At 42.3% G+C, this 14,297-nt stretch overlaps 2 protein-coding genes and 1 pseudogene across 2 annotated transcripts; 2 read left to right on the top strand and 1 right to left on the bottom strand.

Moving 5' to 3' along the window:
• Positions 1-650: 650 nt before the first annotated feature.
• Positions 651-3,785, bottom strand: LOC120651472 (annotated as a pseudogene).
• A 4,572-nt stretch (positions 3,786-8,357) lies between these two features.
• On the top strand, positions 8,358-13,682 carry LOC120648004. Its single transcript, XM_039924790.1, has 6 exons — positions 8,358-8,551; positions 8,704-9,625; positions 10,398-10,565; positions 10,661-10,883; positions 11,496-12,394; positions 13,305-13,682. Exons 2-6 carry the CDS (start codon positions 8,762-8,764, stop codon positions 13,488-13,490), a joined length of 2,340 nt encoding a protein of 779 aa, XP_039780724.1. The 5' UTR covers positions 8,358-8,551; positions 8,704-8,761; the 3' UTR covers positions 13,491-13,682.
• Positions 11,183-13,682, top strand: LOC120651467 (putative F-box/FBD/LRR-repeat protein At1g66300). The gene is made up of 4 exons (XM_039928944.1): positions 11,183-11,300; positions 11,459-12,394; positions 13,061-13,208; positions 13,305-13,682. Exons 2-3 carry the CDS (start codon positions 11,510-11,512, stop codon positions 13,175-13,177), a joined length of 1,002 nt encoding a protein of 333 aa, XP_039784878.1. The 5' UTR covers positions 11,183-11,300; positions 11,459-11,509; the 3' UTR covers positions 13,178-13,208; positions 13,305-13,682.
• Positions 13,683-14,297: the final 615 nt, after the last annotated feature.

Below are 14,297 nucleotides of genomic sequence, written 5' to 3'. Positions count from 1 at the left end.
CCGCAGGTCATTGAGGTAAACCATAACAAACGGCACCAAAATAAACGAAGGGTGCAGATTGGACCAAAATGAGATCGGACGACACAGCAAATCGAGTGAGCAAAGGCTTCAAATCACCCGAGTGAAAGATAGCTTTCCCTTACTTTTGAAGCCATCAATCACGGCATCACCAGTTTCATGAATACTTTTGTCTTTTGCATGCATGTCCTGCTGGCCGGCAGGAATAGAATAGCTCACTTTGCTTGAATTTTTGTTCTCCATGCGTGACAATCTATCTGTACTTTGATAAATTACTACTTCGACTTGTTGCTATCCTCTGTGTGTGCGCCTATTGGAAGATACCCGAGATGGACAGCATAATCTGTGCTTATAATTCTGAGGACGGTACCCTTTAGTTTTAAACTTGCCAAGAATCATATATATAGCTATGTTCTTGCTGGGCTCCGTATCAAGAAACAGGAAAAACATGACTTTGTCGAACGCTCCTTCGCTAGGTGAATACTATATACATGGCACCATGATATCAATAGTTGTGGTTTTGATATTCTACATCCTCTGTGCATTAGAGAGAAAATGAAATGAAAAATACTAGATAAACATAACTGAATCTTAATTCGTATCATTTTTTGCAAATGAAAATAAAATAAAAATTACGCTCTAACTGACGAGCCTCTTTCATTCATTCACAAAACAAATATAATCTCAGAGGTTTGAAGCACCACTTAGACTTTTGCATTACATAACAGTTAACAGTAAAAACCACATGATACGAAGAAAAAGCTATCTAGGAGTTGTTACAGATATGGTCATATCATTGATACTACATGATTCAGTAGCAGTAGTGGATCCCTCTTCGTTTCCAACCCTCACATTGAAATATGCAGGCTGCTTAGGCTCAGCCAGGATTGTGGTCTTCTCACTGCTTAGCATTGAAACAACATCTGCCATTGTCGGTCGATCATCTGCATTTTCTTGGACACACAACAGCGCAATGTTAATGCACCGCATCATATCTACCGAGTGGCTCTTGGGAAACAATGATGCATCAACGAGCTCAATCCATCTTTCCTCTTCCCATAATTGCCATGCCTGCATATTGTAATTTCATCGCAAAATCTAAGTTTGATAGCAAATAAACAAAACAATTTAATATGCTTAGAGTTGTATCTATAAACTCACATATCCAATGAGATTGATGAAACCTCCACATTGTTGGCTTCCAGAATTCCTTTTTCCACTAAGGATCTCAAGAACAAGAACACCAAAGCTGAAGACGTCTGATTTAATAGAGAAGATGCCCTCCGAAGCATACTCAGGAGCCATGTAGCCACTGAAAATGGTTAATCATACATGTCAAAAAGGCCGTATATCATTGACTTGTAATGTAAATGGTCATAAGTGGATTTATTTCTGTAAAACTTACTATGTACCAACCACTCTTTGTGTAGTATTCCGCTGAGTGTTGTTTGAGCTGAAAATTTTTGCAAGACCGAAATCTGAAATTTTTGGATTCATTTCACTGTCCAAGAGAATGTTACTTGGCTTAAGATCTCTATGTATAACACGCAAGCGGGAGTGCTTATGTAGGTAAAGAAGTCCATGTGCTATTCCCTCAATTATTGCTAGAATTTTTGACCAATCCAGCAAAGATCTTCTACTTTCATCTGCACATCAATTGAAAATATTAGTATAAGAGGAGGAAAATACCTGGAAAATAATCAAAATTTGTAGACCGTATCAGTTACTCTGATGTCGTGGGCTGAGACAAACAAAATCTTCAGTATTTTTTAATTATTCTGATGCTTTGACAAACAATATGTAACCTAAATTGGAAGTACATGTATACGTACCAAATATAATGAAGTCTAAGCTTTTGTTTGGCAAGTATTCATAAACCAATATCTTCTCTTCTTCTTGAGAGCAACATCCCAAAAGCCTAACCAGATTCCTGTGCTGGAGTTTGGCTATGAGTTGAACTTCATTTTTGAATTCTGTGAAACCTTGTCCTGAATGTGAAGCAAGTCTCTTAACTGCTATCTGCAATCCATCAGGAAACTGGCCCTGGAAAGCAACAAAAAAATAAAAAATAAAAGTTAGGTTCTTCCCGGTAGACACTCTAGTCCTCGTCTCCCCTCCCAATTACAGATTATCAGCTGGGATTATAACAATAACATAACCTTTCTATTTCAGCCATAAAGCTAATGCATAAATTCTTGATGTACAAACTTAATCCTAGCCGGTCTTGTGCCTACTGCCTAGAAGATAGCCGGTCTTGTGCCTACTGCATAGAAGAGTAATTCTTGAATGAAAATCCAGCCGCATAACGAAACTATCCATAGAACCACGTTGTGCTAATAAGTAGCACTTTTAGTTCCCAATAAAAGATGAAAAATTTCAGAAGCACGTTTTAGATTTTACTAATTTACCTTGTAGACAGCGCCAAAGCCACCTTGTCCAAGTTTGTTTTCTTCTGAAAAATGATCTGTGGCCACCAGCACCTGTTCAAAGTCGAACACCGAGAACTCTGAATTCTTCCCATCCCAAACCAGTTCTTCGTCTCCCTGCGAGTCCTGACTCCTGAGTACGCCTTGATCCTGCTCGTAGCAATCTCATCGCTCTACCTGAATATATACAGATGGAATCCCTCTTTCAAGCCTTTTATTTCTAGTGAAGCACTAATTGAAACTAATTCTAACAACGCGACTGAACACTAACTCCAATTCATTAACTCATTCACATACCTTTTCTGTACCTTCTGAACCAAGGGGAGTAGAAGATGAAGCAGAGAAATGCTGCTGCCGCAACAGGAACCACAACTATCGGAATTGCCCAGAGCTTGCTCATACGCCCTGATCTCAACACGACGACATGCCAATTATTGATAAGATAAGCTTTGATTGTTTGGTAACTTACTCTTGCAACAAGACAACAACCATGGGAACTCACTCTTGTGTTTCGCCGCCGCAGCCGGAATCGGAGCTGGCGCCGGCGGCGACGACGGCCCGACACGCAGCATGGGTTGGCTGTCGTAGAACACATACGTCTCGTACCTGAAGTAACAGCGTATGACATGAATCTGCGCTCCCATCCGCAGGGCCATGGTAGAGTTGACCATGCCGAGGAGACGCCGGAGGCACGCCTGGCAGTCGCCGGCGGACAGGTCGGGCGTGCACTGCGCCAGGGAGTACACCGGCGGGAACGTCGTGCCGCTGTCCATGACGCCCGTGGCGAACCGCCTCGGCTCCGCGGCGGCCGCCATTTGTACGGTCTTCAGAAGCAGCTCCTGCTTGAGGTCGACGGTGCGCCGGACGTCGCCGGCGTCGCCGGCGAAGGCATTGACGTTCCATCGCGTGAATGGCTCGTCGTCGCCGTTCGGCACCGTGGTATTGTTGGAGCGCGCGAGGATGTCGTCGACGGAGTAGGCGAGCATGCAGGGGCCGCCGTAGTAGCTGGCGGCCGTGTAGCACTGCTGCTTCAGTATCATGTCGAACGTGTTGGCGACGCAGTCGCCGCAGGCGGTGTCGTTGAGAACGTCGCCGCGGCAGAGCGCGAGCGCGTAGACGACGTCCGGCGCTTGGCCGAAGATTGTGGTGGCGAAGTGCAAGGGGGAGGAGGAGGTGTTCTTGGGGAGGGTGGCGGCGACCTGTTTGATGTTGTCGCAGACATCGGCGGCCGCCGGGGACGGGGTGAGGCTGCCGAGCAAGAAGAAGAGTAGTAGCAGGACGCCGGCAACGATGCTCATCTTCATCGTGGCTAGGCTAACCTCACGGGTAGTGCTAGCTTCTTGTGTTTTTGACCATTGTGAGCATACATAATGTCGCTCAGTCTTATGTACCACCAGCCCTGTCTATCGATCGCCAGTTGCTTTCGGTTGCCAATACCTTTGAATGTCTGAACCATCAATCACGCAAGCTGAAAATTTTATTTTCTTGAATCATTCACTTGGTCCTAGCAGGTCCGGCCAGAAGGAAAAAGTACTCCGCTTATTATTTTTTTATAGTCCTTTTAAGATAATAAAAAATCGTTTTCAATATACATGCATCCTTTTAATTAGCTAAGGGATGCTGATGCGCATCGACTAGTGGACCAAAAAATCTAATAAACTGATAAGAAAAGACGAGAAATTCACTTGTGTACTTGAGCAGTAGCAGGCTTGCCAACATAGAGCCTTAGGATCATCAAACCAACTTTTTTAAGAGCTTAGGGTGTGTTTAGTTGGTGAAAAAGTTTGAATTTTGATACTGTAGCACATTTCGTTGTTACTTGATAAATAATGTTCAATCATGAATTAATTAGGCTTAAAAGATTCATCTCGTGGTAATCAGTTAGACTGTGTAATTGGTTTTTTTTCAACTATATTTAATGCTCCATACCTGTGTTCGAAGATTCGATGTGATGGGTACTGTAGGAAATTTTTTAGGAAATAAACAGGGCCTTAGTGTTCAGTATCCAGATCCAATAAAGATTGGTTCCCTTTTGATTTTTCCCTAATTTATGTATACTCGACTACTCGTTTCCCTTCTATTTGTGTTCAGCTTTGGAGCTGAGGATGGTGTAAGAATTCGTTGTGTGCGATTGCAGAGGCCAAAAATAACATCCATTTTCTAAAAAGAGTATCCAAAACCATTTAATAAATAAATGCTACCGAACGGTAGTCCCCTGTGCAGCGAAAAATATCGGCCATTTCAGATATTGTCAGTCTCAGCGGCCTAATCTTTGTTGTCTTGTTAGCTGGAGTGACTCGGGTATTCTGGAAAGGAAGAAATGGCTGGGTTGCTTCTTGAGTGCACCTTTCTTGTAAGTTGGCAACCTCAGGCCTGCCGGTCGACTTGGCTAACAGCGCTCAATAGCGCCTTCTGCTTACCGGCCGGGGTTCGATTCCTGCTGGGGACGGATTTTCCGACAGACAGTGCAGGGATAAAAAAATCTCTCTCGCTGTGCTCGTCGCAAGGCATGACCCTTGTGGGCATGGGCCAGGATTCAGAGGGTTTTTCCGCGGTCGGAGAAGCCGTGCTCGCTTCTTCTTAATAAAATACGGTGGGGGCCGTTTCAACCTCCCCGGCCGCGTTTTTTTTTTGCAGCAAAACTATTTTCTGCTTTCATATAAGCAGGACCGGGGGTTTAGCCTTTCATTGTCCTGACCGAATCCCATGCCTAGGATGGGACAAGACAAATGTAATAGTCGGGTGTCAATTTCCACAAGAGGTTGTATCAACAATTTCCACAGGCCGTATTGACTCCAGCACTCATGAATGTAAAGAAATTAAACCTTCGTGTGATTGTCCCTAGCACCCTGCCGGCTGGCAGGGAAAAGAAATTGGTCACCGTCAAGTCGTCAACGACGACTGACTATGATTAGACCAATGGTTGATTCCACAAGCCTCTCGTGGCTGTGTTTAGATTCAAAATTTCTTTCTCCAAACTTCACTATTTATCTATCACATCAAAATTTTTATCTCATGCATGAAGTATTAAATGTAGGTAAATAAAAAAACTAATTACATAGTTTTGATGTACACGACGAGACGAATCTTTTGAGCCTAGTTAGGTCACGATAGGACAACAATTACTACAAACAAACGAAAAGTACTACAGTGTGCTACAGTATCCGATGTGACCCTTTTTATCACCATTTTACGAATCTAAACACAGCCCATGAAATTGTAATTTCGACACCGACACTCGCAGAATGTGTGTCCAGATGTACAAATAGCAGTTCATTTCTGCTGCAAATGAAAATTGTATAAACCAAGTAAATGATTTTGAATATGTGACTACAACAGTATGCTAATTAATAGAAATGTATGTCTACTAGCACAGAAAAATAATTAATAAAGTTGCTGTGTCTCTAGCATCCCCGCCGGCGAGTCGTTTGCCAGGCAAAAATTGGTCACCGTACAAGACCAGAGGTGGTAACACATCGTGACCCTAATAATCTTTTCATAACCAAACTTTGTCTTTATATATTTTTAGCATAAAATTGTATATGATTAGAGTCAATGAGTCAATGGTTGGTACCAGATTGAGTCCAGATGGTGGATTGGATGGACTAGCAATTGCAGGAAGCCGTATATCAAAAAAAAAAATGGAGGAGACCATGAAGCAAGTGTGTCCTGGTTAAATAGCTCACTTTTGAAGAACCGGGACGGATGACCAGAGAGGGGCAGGAATGAGAACATTTGCAAAATTCTTCTCGATGAGAATAAGGCCTATGTCTCAAATTCAACCCAACACGTTTCTCTTCGAACTGCCAACGTGATATAAGCCAACTCGTGACGAGCTCACCCTAGTAACGGTCAGAAAAAGCTCGATACAAAACAGAAGCGAGGAATAACCAAAATGCCGAAATCTCAACACAAAGCAGAAACAAAGCTTGTTAAGAAAAACCAATCAAGAGTCTCGCAAAAAGGACTAGAGCTAATCACTAAAAACCAACTAAAACTTACTTGATTAAGCATGCAAAAGCTAACAAATAGGAATGGCAACAAGTAAGCATGCAAATGCTAGCAGCAATTGATTTAACAATGAATGAATATAAACAGACGGCAAGCAACAAGTTAACTTAGTTAAGCTCAACATTTCAAGTTCATTTAAACAAGTTAATCAACTACACAAATGATTGATCCAAATCGTGCAACCAAAGATTAAACAATTGTTGTCTATCTATTTAAAACAAACTAGGCGTACGGCTGCTAGTATTGAAATTTCAAAAATTCGCATGTCGTTATATCCTTACTTAAAGATTATACTATTTTTTTACCATACATCACACTATTCATTATCATAAATTATGTCTTATTATTAGTTAAAACAATTCAAATATGATCTACCTGTAATAATAATGTGATTTGTTGAGCTTTAATAATATTATACAAATAATTATTCTTATTTTATTTTTATTTTGATTGATTGTTGTTAGCTTTAGTTTTAATTAATAGTATATGTTTGTAACTGATACATAGCTAATTAATATTTTATATTTAATTTTTTATAATGTCATTGGTGGGTGATTTTTAATTAGGCATAGGGGTATTTTTGGCTAATTTTTATCATAATGACAGTGGTGGGTAATTTTTATTTTTCTATTTTTCTCCGATTAACGTGGAAATTTCGAGGCCTTAAGAGCGAACGTGGAGGCTCCATTTGTTGGCTAAATAATAAAATAATAAATAGTACTGTTGAACAAAGTGACGTACCAAAAATTAAGCTGCCGGCCTACACTAATCGGCTACCAAAAATAGCCGTGTGAGGCCGTGTGAATGATCAGGGGGAGGGAAAGGAGTGACAAATAAAATACTTATTTATTCACCATAATGCACTGTAAGCTCTTGTTTAGATGCTCCGTTTAAAGTGTTTAGGAGAGAATCTTTGCACATTTGAAATATTAAATATAGACTAATCACAAAACTAATTACAAAATTTATCTGCAAACTACGAGACAAATTTATTAAGACTAATTAATCCGTCATTAACACATATTTACTTTAATAATTTATTATCTAATTATGACCTAATTAGGCTCATTAAATTTGTCTCGTAATTTATAAGCAAACTATACAATTATTTTTTTATTTCATCTAGATTTAATACTTCATGCATGTGCGGTAAGATAGTTTTAAAATTTTGAATTTTGCATTTAAACAAGGCGTAAGTTTGCGGTCAACCTCAAGGAATTATATTTTTTAATAAGGTATGTTTGTTCAGTGTTTACGGTGAGTTCTTGTACAACGGCATATTAATTACTTGCTTACGGTGAGTTCAGTGTTACCTTTTTGCCAACATTTTTGCGTGGTTGCCCATAGGAACGAGTAGAATGAGAGAACGGAAACGAGGAAGGGCAAACGAATGAGACAACGAGCAACACGAATACACAGGAATGATAATATGACAATTTTCACTTAGGTTGTGTTTAGTTTGTGAAAAAGTTTGAAAGTTTTCGTACCGTAGCATATTTCGTTGTTATTTGACAATTAATGTCCAATCATAGACTAATTAGACTTAAAAGATTCATCTCGTATAAAATAATTATATTATGTAATTAGTTATTTTTTAACTGTATTTAATACTCCATACATGTGTCCGAAGATTCGATGTGACGGATACTGTAAGAAATTTTTTGAAAACTAAACAGGGCCTTAATCCTTTTAGCAAATCGTAAAAAATTGTACCAGAACTGTGGCAAGGAAAAGTTCTAGGCGGGTGTTTATTGCAGAAAAGTATTGTATTATTATATTTTTAATACATATAAGTCTATCGTTATCTATGATGTCACTTGGTACCCAATCTATCTATAAATGTTCTGAGAAATAAACCTTTGTCTTCATTTTCGTTGTAATTGACTCATTAAGATGATTGGAAAATGGAAATCATAATACTGTGAGGCTACTGTTTTACAACTTTTTTCCTTTACTGAAGGGAGAATTTTAAGCTGCATGACTTATCTTGTGCACAAAAAAGGGTTATATTAATACCCTAGCTTAGCAAGGAGGCAGGTAAGTAAATCCGGTGCCAGCTGTCTTCGTTCGGTGCGCAGGCAGGCAGCACGCAGCAGGTTCGATCGCTCTCCTTCAACCTCTGCTTTCGACTCGATTCGATTTCTGCGATTTCTACCCGACAATCTCTATCTGACTATTGATTCCTTGCGCGGCCTCCATGCTCGCTCTGACCCGCGGATCCACGGCTTTTTAATCCGCCATTTCTCAGTGCTGCAGCTTTGTCTGAACACCACCTGTTCGACGGAATGTCCCTGTGAACCGACTCCATGGCGGAGGCTTCCGGAGACGCGCGGGCGGTCTCGGAGGGCGTTGCCGGCGCCGCGTGCAGGATCAACGCCCTCCCCAGCCACGTCCTCAGCCGCGCCATCTCCTTCCTGGACGCACGCCAGCTCGTGCAGACGTGCGTGCTGTCGCGGCGGTGGCGCCACCTCTGGCGCTCCGTGCCTCGGATCAGCTTCTCGCGCGATGAGTTCGACGGCATGGCTGAGACCGAGGACGAGTGCGACGTGCTGTTCAAGGAGTTCGTCAACCGCTTCTTGATGCTCCGTAACCCTGCTGCCTTGGACGAGTTCCGGCTTCAGTACAACATACCTGATGCGTCAGATGACCTTGAGGCCGACGCGAAAGATGCTAACCTATGGATCCACCATGCTTTACAGAGCAACGCCCGGTCTGTTGAGGTTTTTGGTGGGGTCAATGACTTGCTGATCGATCCTGGGGTGTTTACTTCAAACTGCTGCTTCGTGACAAGCATGCTGCTTTGCCTTGCTTTGCTGGAACCACCTTTCTTTAGAAGCCTCCAAACAGGCTGCCCAGTATTGGAACGTCTCATCTTACAATGCTGCACCATTTATGACCCTGACATTTCCTCCCACACACTGAAGGTTCTGACCTTGGATGGAGAGTGTCACTGCACATTTGAAGGACGGGCCACTATTTCTATTCCAAGCCTCGTTGAACTTTGCTTCTTTCCTGACGGTGCAAGAATACCTCTACTGAAAAATATGGAATCACTAGTGAAAGCATCGGTTCTTGTCGGTACTGATCCTTCTGAGGTTGATGATATCTGTCAGTTTCTGAGGAGCCTTTCTGGTGTTACTCATTTGAAATTCCATGGCAAAGGATTCAAGGTACATTTCTTGGTTTTATGTTGGACATTAATGCTGATATCAAGAAGTTGAAATCTGAGACCTAGGCATGGCATGTATTCTTGATTTCTGTTGCAAACCTAGTATCTGGTGATCCATTTTGATGTCAAGACTCGATACATATCTTGGGGATGATTAATGCTCTCCTGTGCCAACATAAAACAATCTAGTTCCTGTACCAAATTATTTGTGTATTTACTGGCAATTGACTAAAAATTGCCTTAGTTGCTGGTTTCATACGTGAATGGAACTGAAAAGATTTCTACCGAGTGACATCTATGTGTTCTATCGTGGATATGATATATAGATGCAAACAACTCAAATTACACTAGTCTATTGGGTGATTGTTTGGTTTAGGTTTCAATACTTACAAATAGTATGTGCATCACAATTCACAATACTTACAATCATATCACTATAATTCAGCAGGTAGATCCCCCCCCAGTTCTGTTGTATTTTCACCAGCATATCAATTTGACTTCCATGGAATTATTGATTGATGATTACCACCAACATGTGCTCTAGAATGTTGACTCTGTCTTCATAGTATAGGCAGTGCTGTAATATGGGCTATTTTTGTTACGGATGATTTCCTGTTATGTTGTGGTTCCACAAGATATTATGTCCTGAAACTATAGTTCTTATTCAATTGTGCGCAACACATGATTTTAGTTTACCTCTAACTCATTTGGCAACATGGGATAAGTTTTGGGATGAACTCTATATCCTGCCCTGATATTGTGAACCTGTGCAGCTGGAGATGGAACAGAATTTACAATGGTGGCCAAAATTCAACAATCTTACAACCCTGACACTTGGTAACTGTTGTCTGTATGGAGACTTCTATCCACTGATATTCTTCCTTCAGAACTCACCTAATCTGGAGCAGCTTACTTTGGAACTCATGCAGAGATTCCGGCAGGTACGTGCACGCTTCTGTCCACATGTTTCTTGCTCCTTGTACAAAAGTTGATGCCTGTGCCATCAGGATAAAACTATAATGCTTTTATGTTGTAGATCGATCTGGACCAAACATTCATAGGCGACCCTGAAGAAAGATCGTTTACTTGTGAGCACCTTGTGATGGTTGATATTGTTTTTAAATATTATGGCTCGCAGCCAAAGGGTTTGGATGATGATGCTGTGCTGAACAACCTGCTGAAACATTTGTACAATAATGGCGTAACCCCTGATCAGATTTTCATCAAGGACAGAATCATCCGTTCAATTGTGTCTGGTTGAACATGATGTATGTCTTGGTAAAAAAACTGTTGCCAAGGCATGTTTGCTAGAGCAACTATGTTAGATGTTTGAAGAACCTTTGATTTTGTACTTGTAGAAGTTGTTCTGTTGACCAGAGCTCCAATGTCTATGCTATGGCAAACATCTGTGCTTTTATCATATGGGAATGCTATTGCCAAAGTAAATAATTCCAATTTTCTGCTGTCGTGCGAATCTTTAAAATATAAATTTCTGTACATCGCTTCTTCTCTTTTTGAAAAAAAAAGGAAAAGACATGTTCATGGCATTTTATTTGCCGTGACAGTTAGTAGCGGGACTTGCTAGTTTACGGTCAGCCTCGAAGTTCGCTCACGCACGGAGACAGACGCAAAACAAACCAGGCTGTGTCTGTTCCGTTGGCGCTGCACCGCAGCAGGTTTGCTCCTCCTTCCCCTTCCACCTCTTCTTCGATTCGGAATGCTTCCATTTCTATCCGAAATTCGCCAGTTGATCACTGATTTCTCGCGCGATCCCCATGCTCGTTCTGATCTACGGGTTCGTGGCTCCTCAATTCTCCACTTCTCGGTGCTGCAGCTTGTCTGAACACCACATGTTCGATGAAATGCCCCAGTGACCCCCGACGCCATGGCAGAGGCTTCCGGCGACGCCCGGATGGTCCGGGCGGGCGCTCCAGCGAGACGTGCAGGATTAACGCCCTCCCCAGCAACGTTCTCGCTCGCGCCGTCTCCTTCCTGGACGCCCGCCACCTCGTGCGGACGTGCGTGCGTGCTGTCGCTGCAGTGGCGCGACCTCTGGCGCTCCATGCCCAGAATCAACGCGTCGCGCGACGAATTCGACGGCATGCCTGGCACTTGGGTCGAGCAGAATGTGCTGTTCAGGAAGTTTTTCAACCGGTTCCTGATGCTCCGGAACCCCACTCCCTTGGACGAGTTCAATCTCTGGTACGGCGTACGAGATAGTGAGGATTCAACGGACCGCGACTACGATGCCGAATCAGAAGATGCTAACCTGTGGATTGGCCATGCTTTACAGTGCAATGCTAGATCTGTCAAAGTTTCCGCAGCTGAATGTGGGGCTAAATTGCATCTCGATCCGGTGATGTTTGCTTCAAAGTGCTTCTTGACGAGCCTGGAGCTTACCGGGGTTGTTCTATTCGCCGGCTTCTTTAAGAATCTCCAAATGGGCTGCACACTATTGGAGCGTCTCAAATTGTATGATTGTCCCATTTGTGATGCTGAGGTTTTCTCCCAGACACTGAGGCTTTTCACAATTGATCCTGGGTGTTTGCCACATTCTAAGCAGACTTCTATTTCGATCCCAAGCCTAGTTGACTTCAGTTACTTTTCTGGTGAAAGAATACCACCTCTACTGAAAAACTTGGGGTCATTAGAAACAGCAACAATTTCAGTTGGTACTTATGACGATGATACACCACTTAGTGATATCCATCAATTTCTCAGAGGCCTTTCTAATGTTACACATTTGGACTTAAGTTATAAAGGACCAAAGGTACGCTTGTTGACCTGAAACTGTACATATTTGATGATATCTATAAGTTCAAGTCTTAAATGTCAGCATGTAGTATTGTAGTCTCTGTTACGTTGCAAATATATTGTTCTGTCAAAACAATATCACGGGGATGGTAATAAATGCTCTTGAGTGCCACCAAAAGGCTGTGTAGTTCTTACACTCATTCATTTGAAGATTCAGTAAATGGTTAACCGGAAATTGAATAGTTAGTGGTTTGACAGAAGGTAACGTTTGGTTAGGAGGATGGGATGGGATGGAACCATTCCATCCCTAAAACTAAGGATGGAGACATTCCATCCCACCTCGTTCTCCAACCAAATGCTACCTGTGATGAGGATTTCTAACATCTACATGTTCTTATGTGATACATAGGTAGCAATAAATGCATCTTGTTCTAAAGTTGCTGATTATTCAACTTCATAGACTCCTTTACTGCATATACTCCACATGTGAAATAGGAGGCACCATGCAAATAACAAGCGCATCAGTAATTGTTGGTTTCCTCGTGTACTGTGTTCTGAAGCTATAGTTTCTACTCGATGGTACTTGCCACATGAAGCTATAGTCCCCCTAATTCTTTTGGTAGCTTTGTCTGAATAGTGCATGAAATTTATACCACATCCTTACTCGCTGATTCTTGTGCAGCTGGAGGTGCAAGCGAATTTTCAATGGTGCCCAAAATTCAACAATCTTACAACCCTGACTGTGGTGTCTGTGTGCTGCATTCTATGGATTGATAGTCTTCCTTCAGAACTCACCTAATCTGATGAAGCTAATTCTGAAAATCAGAAAGGTACATGCTTCCATCCACATGTTTATTGGTCCTTCTATGATTGCTTATGCATGTGGCATCAAAGGTTAAACTCGACTCCTTTTCATGATGTGGCAGAACCCAGAAACATATGAGAAGTTCATTGGCGAGCTAGAAGAAAGAGATTTCACTTGTGAGCACCTTAAGATTGTTGAAATCATTTGCCCGGAGAATTGGGAGGACGGTCCCATGCTCACCGACCTGGTGAAGTTTTTGGTTGGGAATGGCATAAGCTCTGATCAGATTGAAATCAAGAACTGGTAGTACCTCCGATTTTATATGCATAGCAAGCATTAGAACAGGTCACTGGATCATTACGCTATCAGTGGACGCCTGAACATTTGTGTCTTCCGGGTGTAGGAGAGATCTCTATTCCCAATAATATAATCATCCTCTAGTGTGGCTGCAGATACCCGTGACAATGTCAGACTAGATGCTGGAAGAACCTTTTATACATTGTGATTGGTGAACTAGTCTTTGCATGAACTGCTGGGATTAATAATTGAAGAACAGCATAGGAAATGGCGGATCCATGGAACGGGGAACGAACTCAAATACTCAATACTAGTTACTGGATAAGGGACCACCTGCCCCCCTCCAATTTCTATGCAGCCATCGCCCAGGCTCTCTGCCTCCTGTTCGCTGCGCTGCCGTCGCCCAGACCTCCGCCTACTCACTGCGCATGCGAGTATGCGAGACGCGAGCGAGACGGTGTGATTGAGGGGAGATTTTTTCTAGAACAAGCTCATCCGGAATCTTAGGGTATTTTCCCTTGTTTGGGATGGCTCCGTTCCACCCGTCTATTGAACCAAACACGACCGACAGCACAATATTGTTATTCGACAAGGCAACGACGAGCATTCGTGTTCCTTGATCTGCATGAACATTATATAAATTAGAAAGCCAAATCCTCCGGTGAATGACCTTCTAGGCTTCTAGGTCATACGTACTGAACATGATGTGCTCGGGGCTCTCTTCGGTCTGGTTTTCGTGATGGTCCTCCCGCTTGGCGATGCCGGCATGATATAGCAGCGCCCACAAGTGGGTGATGAATTCGCCGCCTTGAGCAAG

Source organism: Panicum virgatum, chromosome 9K (assembly GCF_016808335.1).
Source record: "Panicum virgatum strain AP13 chromosome 9K, P.virgatum_v5, whole genome shotgun sequence".
Classification (NCBI taxonomy): Eukaryota; Viridiplantae; Streptophyta; class Magnoliopsida; order Poales; family Poaceae; genus Panicum; species Panicum virgatum.
This window is presented reverse-complemented; position numbering and strand designations above follow the sequence as displayed.